Raw genomic sequence first — 7107 nt, 5'->3', positions numbered from 1 at the left:
ATTCAGGTCATAGAGGAGTCGGGCCACAGAAAGTCATAGAAGAGTAAGAGAAGGATTGTGTCATAGAAAGCTTGGGTTATAGAAGTGTCAAATTTTAGAAGCGTTGGGTTATAGAAGAGTTGGGTCACAGAACGGTCAGGTAGAAGGGGTGGGGAAGTATCATTTATGCTCGGATCTGGTCATAAAAGTTTCATAGAAAATGTGGGTCATAAAAGGATCATGGAAGGATCACCTCTGTCCCTTATTAAATGCAGCAGTGGCCACTCAGTATAGGTTTCTTCTTTAAGGGTTCCTGAAGCAGCAACAGCTCTGTCACCAGCACTAACAGCTCCAGCTCCTCCTGCCTGTGCCCCTGGCTGAGGGCATTGCTGCCCACTGGGGCTGAAGCCCTGCAGCGGTGGCACCAGGCAACCTCATCCCTGCCATGAGAAAACCTGGGACCAAGCGCCCAAGACCCCGTGTGTGCAAAGGCTTTGCTTAGAACAGAGACGTGGGTGGGACAGAAGAGAGCTGAGTGTCTTTCCACACCGAGATCTAAATACCCAGGATGAAATGCCTGAATTCACTCCATGGAAACGATGCTCCCAGCTTGGAGAAACGAGATCATTCCCTGTCACCTTCCTGCTGTCCTATCTAATTGTGGGAGAAAATAAAGTGCTTCTCCTGTCCAGCTCTTTTTCTGACAGGAGCAATGACAGTGCAGGACAGAAGTGTCTCTGCCAGCTGAGGGAGGGAAGATGAGGGATGGCTTCAGGCTGTTTCTCAGCAGGTTCCCCTGGAGCCCCAGGGACACCTGGAGGGAGCCCCGAGGGGGCAGAGAAAGGGCTGCCTTGGGCTGCTCCTCTGCTGCTGAGCTGGGCTGGGCTCCTGGCACGGAGGGAGCTGGTGGCAAGTGGGCAGCGCTACAAAGAGCCATCTCTGGGCAGGAGCAGCTCCTCTGCAAAGCCCAGCAGGGCTGAGGGCACTGCCTGCAGGCAGCGAGGGCAGAGGAGGGAGGCACAGAGAGGGGAAAGGCACGGTGGGGTGGGAGGAAAGAGGAGGCTTCATTTGGAGAAAATCTTCACAGCCCTTCTCCAGGTGAGTCTCTGGGTGCAGGACAATGCAGGTGCTGTTCCTGGAAGGATCTCCTAAAGCCAACACAGCCACAGCCTGTGGGATCTGTCAGGAGGGCTCTTGCTGTTTCTCCAGCAGAGAAAAAAACAGAGTGAGTGCTCAGCCTGCCCGGGGAGTTCCCCATGGAGGGACAGAGAGAAGGTATGGGGGGAAGAAGCACCTCCTGGCAGGAGAGGGTCTTTCTGCTTTCAGGAGGTGCTGTGTGAGTCAGGGCTGCTCACAGCTCCAAATGCCTTCAGGATATTTCTAAGAGGAAAAGATCAGGGCAGAGATTCTGTTAAAGATAAGGAACTCTTTCTCTCTTTTTCACTTTCCTACTCTTGGGAAATTGGGGGGGGAGGGGGAGAGATGAGGGAGGGAGAAGGCAGAGAGAATTTATCAAGAGACTCTCTTTTTTTTTTTTTTCTCTGTCTTCTTTTTCCTGTGTTCTTGTTGTTGCTCTCTTGTTCTCGCTGCCAGGCTCTTTGGGGATGGGAGTTGCAGCAGTCGAGTCAGGCACTGATTTTCTGATTCCTGCCATGCAGGTGGAATGGAAAGTCCAAGCTTTCATCTCATCTGTGGGGCTGTGGGCAGTGCAGTCTGTGTCATGCCCTGAGGAATAAGCTAACTCTCCCTTACTGTGAGATACTATCATTAGGACACTGAGTTATCTCCTTGAGGTTTCTTTCCAAGCTGTGAACTTCCCTCCAGGATGCAAAGCTGTCCTGTCACCTCTCGGTGTTACCTGAAAGCCCCATGGAGAAGGGCAGAGATGCTACAAGAGAGAAAATGCTTTCAGTTTTTTAAATGAGCCGTGTGTGTCCTGGGCTGAAAGTGGGTGCTGAGACCTTAGGAAAGGGTGAGACATTGAGTGCTCGGCAGTGGGGTTCTCCTCTCTCACTGCCTGGTGGCTTTTTAGGTTAACATGAGAATTACAAGCCCAGGGCAGCTGGGAACAAGAGCGAGGGACAGAGCAGCTCCCCTCCCTCTGCACTGAGCCACAGGCAATGCTCTCGCCTCGCAGGACTCCTTCTGATCTCCGTGAGTGCAGCAGAGATGCTGAGGGGTTTTCACTTCCAGCTGAGATGGGAGTGAGCTGCAAAAAAAACCCTCTCCCCCTAAAACACTTTTGTGTTTGGGGAGTCTTAGCACTGGGAGTGCAGATGCTGCCGAGCCCTTCTGCACCAGGAGCAGTTTTATCTGACAAATTTCAACAGCAGAACTGTCCCCACCGTCCCCATGAGCCCCTGCTCAGAGCAGGGCTGAGTCCTGGCAGCCAGCGGGCAGAGGCCCTGCTTGTCCCAGCACAGTCAGCCGGCACCGAGCAGGGCTCCAGGCACGGAGCTGAAGGAAGGGCTGTGAAAGGAAAAGCAGTGGCAAGCGTACAGTGTGAGAAATGGCTTTGATGATTTTACTTAGATACGTCTCCCCTAACTTTTCATTGTAATTTCATTTTGTTCACTGTTTCATATCCAGAGGCAGCAGATGTCCAACAGCAGCTCCATCACCCAGTTCCTCCTCCTGGCATTCGCAGACACACGGGAGCTGCAGCTCTTGCACTTCTGGCTCTTCCTGGGCATCTACCTGGCTGCCCTCCTGGGCAACGGCCTCATCATCACCACCATCGCCTGTGACCACCACCTCCACACCCCCATGTACTTCTTCCTCCTCAACCTCTCCATTCTTGACCTGGGATCCATCTCCACCACTGTCCCCAAAACCATGGCAAACTCTCTCTGGAACATCAGGACCATTTCCTACACAGGATGTGTTGCCCAAGTCTTTCTCTATGTCTTTTTCATTTCAGCAGAATATTGGCTCCTCACAGTCATGTCCTACGACCGCTACGTTGCCATCTGCAAACCCCTGCACTACGGGACCCTCCTGGGCAGCAGAGCTTGTGTCCACATGGCAGCAGCTGCCTGGGGCGCTGGGTTTCTCACTGCTCTGCTGCACACGGCCAATACATTTTCCCTGTCCCTCTGCCAGGGCAATGCTGTGGACCAGTTCTTCTGTGAAATCCCACAGATCCTCAAGCTCTCCTGCTCAGATTTCTACCTCAGGGAAGTTGGGCTTCTTGTAGTCAGTGTCTTTGTAGCATTTGTCTGTTTTGTTTTCATTGTGGTGTCCTATGTGCAGATCTTCAGGTCAGTGCTGAGGATCCCCTCTGAGCAGGGACGGCACAAAGCCTTTTCCACGTGCCTCCCTCACCTGGCCGTGGTCTCCCTGTTTATCAGCACTGGAGCATTTGCCTACCTGAAACCTTCCTCTGTATCCTCTCCATCACTGGACATTGTGGTGTCATTTCTGTACTCAGTGGTGCCTCCAGCACTGAACCCCCTCATCTACAGCTTGAGGAATCAGCAGCTCAAGGATGCAGTGTGGAAACTGATATCTGGATGATTCTCTGAAGCAATGAACTGCTCATCATCTTCTGCATAGCAGTTATCATGCAACTCATGGCAGGCCCAGACTGGCTTCTGTATTTTTTGTTGGTGTTGCTGGTTTATAATTAGGGTAATGTTGTCATCCTGTTTTTAATTCACCATCTTTTCTTTTCTTTCTGATTGTCTGTGTAAATGAGAAGCTGCGCTCTCTGTGTTTCAACAAAATAAAGGAATATTCATAGAATCATAGAATCATAGAGTCATAAGGTTGGAAAGGACCCACTGGATCATTGAGTCCAACCATTCCTAACACTCCCTGAACCATGTCCCTCAGCACCTCGTCCACCCGTCCACTCGTCCACCTCGTCCACCCGTCCCAGGGAAGGTGAATCCACCCTCTCCCTGGGCAGTCTGTTCCAGGGCCCAATGACCCTTTCCTTGAAAATTTTTTTCCTGATGTCCAGCCTGAACCTCCCCTGGTGGAGCTTGAGGCCATTCCCCATTGTCCTGTCCCATGTCACCTGGGAGAAGAGCCCAGCACCCTCCTCTCCACAACCTCCTTTCAGGTAGTTGTAGAGAGCAATAAGGTGTCCCCTCAGCCTCATCTTCTCAAGCTAAACCACTCAAGGTCCCTCAGCCGCTCCTCAGTAAGACTTGTTCTCCAGCCCCCTCACCAGCTTCGTTGCTCTTCTCTGGACACGCTCCAGAGCCTCAACATCCTTCTTGTGGTGAGGGGCCCAGAACTGAACACAGTATTCAAGGTGCGGTCTCACCAGTGCTGAGTACAGAGGGAGAATCACCTCCCTGGACCTGCTGGTGACCCCATTTCTGATACAAGCCAAGATGCCATTGGCCTTCTTGGCCACCTGGGCACACTGCTGGCTCATGTTCAGTCGGCTGTCAACCAGCACCCCCAGGTCCTTCTCTTCCTGTGCAGCTCTCCAGCCATTCTTCCCCCAGTCTGTAGCGCTGCATAGGGTTGTTGTGCCCCAAGTGCAGGACCCGGCATTTGGCCTTGTTAAACCTCATGCCATTGGTCTCGGCCCAGCAGTCCAGCCTGTTCAGATCCCTTTGCAGAGCCTCCCTACCCTCCAGCAGATCGACACTTCCTCCCAGCTTAGTGTCATCTGCAAACTTGCTGAGGGTGCACTCAATGCCTTCATCCAGGTCATTGATAAAGACATTGAACAGGGTTGGACCCAGTACTGAGCCCTGAGGAACCCCACTTGTGACTGGCCTCCAGCTGGAGTTAACTCCATTGACCACCACTCTCTGGGCCATCCAACCAGTTTTCAACCCAGGAGAGTGTGCGCCTGTCCAGGCCAGAGGCTGACAGTTTCTGCAGCAGAATGCTGTGAGAAACTGTGTCAAAGGCTTTACTGAAGTCCAAGAAGACTACATCCACAGCCTTTCCCCCATCCAGTAGTCGAGTGATTTTGTCATAGAAGGTGATCAGGTTAGTTTGGCAAGATCTGCCTTTTGTAAACCCATGTTGAGTGGGCCTGATCACCCGGTTCTCTTGCATGTGCTTCATGATAGCACTCAAGATTACCTGTTCCATGACTTTCCCCGGCACTGAGGTCAGACTGACAGGCCTGGAGTTCCCCGGATCCTCTCTGCAACCCTTCTTGTATATGGGCACAACATCAGCCAGCCTCCAGTCTAGTGGAACTTCCCCAGTCAGCCAGGACCTCTGGAAGATGATGGATAGGGGTTTGGAAAGGACATCCGCCAGCTCCTTCAATACTCTTGGGTGGATCCCATCCGGCCCCATAGACTTGTGGGCGTCTAGCTGGGCAAGCAAGTCTCTAACCGCCTCCTCTTGGATCACGGGAGCCTCAATCTGCCCCTCTAACTCTTGGATTTGTAAACAGAAGGAACAACTTTCTTTGCTATTAAAGACTGAGGCGAAGAAGGCATTAAGTACCTCAGCCTTGTCCTTATCCCCTGTCACTGTTATTCCTTCTGCATCCACTAGAGACTGGATATTCTCCCTCGTCCTCCTTTTCCTGTTAATGTACTTGTAGAAAGACTTTTTGTTGTCTTTCACAGACTTAGCGAGTTTTAATTCTAGTTGGGCCTTGGCCCTCCTGATTTTTTCCCTGCACGATCTCACTTCCTCCCTGTAGTCCACCCAAGATGCCTGTCCTTTCCTCCAGAGCACATAGAGCTTCTTCTTATTATTGACGCATCTTGAGATCTCCCTGCTCCACCAAGCTGGCTTTTCCCCCCGCCGGCTCCTTTTCCGGAACACAGGGATGGTTTGCTCTTGAGCTGCTAGGATTTCATTTTTCAAGAGCGCCCAACCCTCGTGGGCTCCCTTGCCCTGAAGGACTGTTTCCCACGGGACTTTGCTAATCAACCTTCTGAACAGGCCAAAGTCTGCCCTCTGGAAGTTTAATGTGACTGTTTTGCTAACCCCCTTCTTAATCCCACCTAGAACTGAAAACCCTATCATCTCATGATCGCTTAATCCCAGGCGTCCTCCAACCGTCAAATCCCCAACAAGACCTTCTCTATTCACAAACAGCAGGTCTAGGAAGGCACCCTCCCTTGTTGGTTCGCTAACCAGTTGTGCAAGGAAGTTGTCTTCGATGCACTCCAGGAACCTCCTAGACTGTTTCCTTTCTGCTGTATTGTACTCCCAGCAGACATCCGGAAAGTTAAAGTCTCCCACAAGGACAAGAGGCAGAGATTTAGAGACTGTCCCCAGCTGTTTATAGAAGAGCTCATCAGCAGCTTCTTCTTGGCTGGGTGGTCTGTAACAGACTCCTATCACAAAGTCCCCTTTCTTGTGGGCTCCTCTGATTTTAACCCATAGGCACTCGATCCCATCCTCACCGTAATCCAGTTCAAGAGTATCAAAGCACTCTTTGACATAGAGGGCTACCCCGCCTCCTTTCCTACCCTTCCTGTCCCGCCTGAAGAGTTTATATCCCAACATAGCTGTACTCCAGTTATGTGAGTCATCCCACCACGTTTCTGTGATGGCAATGACATCATAGTCACCTTGCCCTACAACAGCTTCCAGCTCATCCTTCTTATTGCCCATGCTGCGTGCATTGGTGTAAATGCACTTCAGCTGGGCCAACGAACCTTCAGCCCTCGTAAAGGGAAGAGAGTTTATTCTCGATTGACTGGTCCTTGGAATAACTAATTCCACAGACCCAGTTTCATCCTTACTGTCCCCACTTGTACTCGCCCTCACTTGCCCTGTTGTGGTGAACTGGTGGTCCTCTCCAGCACACCATTTCTCAGCCACCGGTTTCCCACTTCCAGGCTCATTCCCAACTAGCCTGGTCTCCTCCCCTTCCCCCTTCACATCTAGTTTAAAGCTCTATTTAAGAGCCTAACTAGATTTTTAGAGATAACTTTAGTCCCCCTTGGAGACAAGTATGACCCATCCCTAGTAAGAAAACCTGGGGGTGGGTGGGTCACCCCATGATCGAAGAAGCCAAAGCCTCTCTCCTCACACCAGGCTCGGAGCCAGGCATTAATCATCTGTATGTTCTTGACCTCCTGTTCCATATTCCTTAGTATTGGGATGGAGCTAAACACCACTTGTGCTCCAGAGCCCTCCATCATCTTCCCTAAAGCCCTGAAGTCTCTTTTGATGGCTTTCAGCTTT

General features: G+C 51.5%; 1 protein-coding gene across 1 annotated transcript; it reads left to right on the top strand.

Annotated features, from left to right (window-relative positions):
- The first annotated feature begins 2577 nt into the window (after window positions 1–2577).
- Window positions 2578–6422, top strand: LOC128850625 (olfactory receptor 14A16-like). The gene is made up of 2 exons (XM_054055599.1): window positions 2578–3473; window positions 5019–6422. The coding sequence occupies exons 1-2, from the start codon at window positions 2578–2580 to the stop codon at window positions 5056–5058; spliced, it is 936 nt and encodes a 311-aa protein (XP_053911574.1). The 3' UTR covers window positions 5059–6422.
- Window positions 6423–7107: the final 685 nt, after the last annotated feature.

This window comes from Cuculus canorus, unplaced genomic scaffold (assembly GCF_017976375.1).
Source record: "Cuculus canorus isolate bCucCan1 unplaced genomic scaffold, bCucCan1.pri scaffold_124_arrow_ctg1, whole genome shotgun sequence".
Taxonomy (NCBI): Eukaryota; Metazoa; Chordata; class Aves; order Cuculiformes; family Cuculidae; genus Cuculus; species Cuculus canorus.
The sequence above is the reverse complement of the archived record's forward strand: the minus strand, read 5'-3'. Positions and strand labels throughout refer to the sequence as shown.

What these genes read in the sequence shown, in the direction of transcription:
- LOC128850625 (XM_054055599.1), top strand. Translation starts at nt 2,578, where the DNA reads ATGTCCAACAGCAGCTCCATCACCCAGTTCCTCCTCCTGGCATTCGCA. An exon ending in CAGCAGCTCAAGGATGCAGT is followed by an intron (nt 3,474 to 5,018) that starts GTGGAAACTGAT and finishes GCTTCATGATAG; the next exon opens with CACTCAAGATTACCTGTTCC.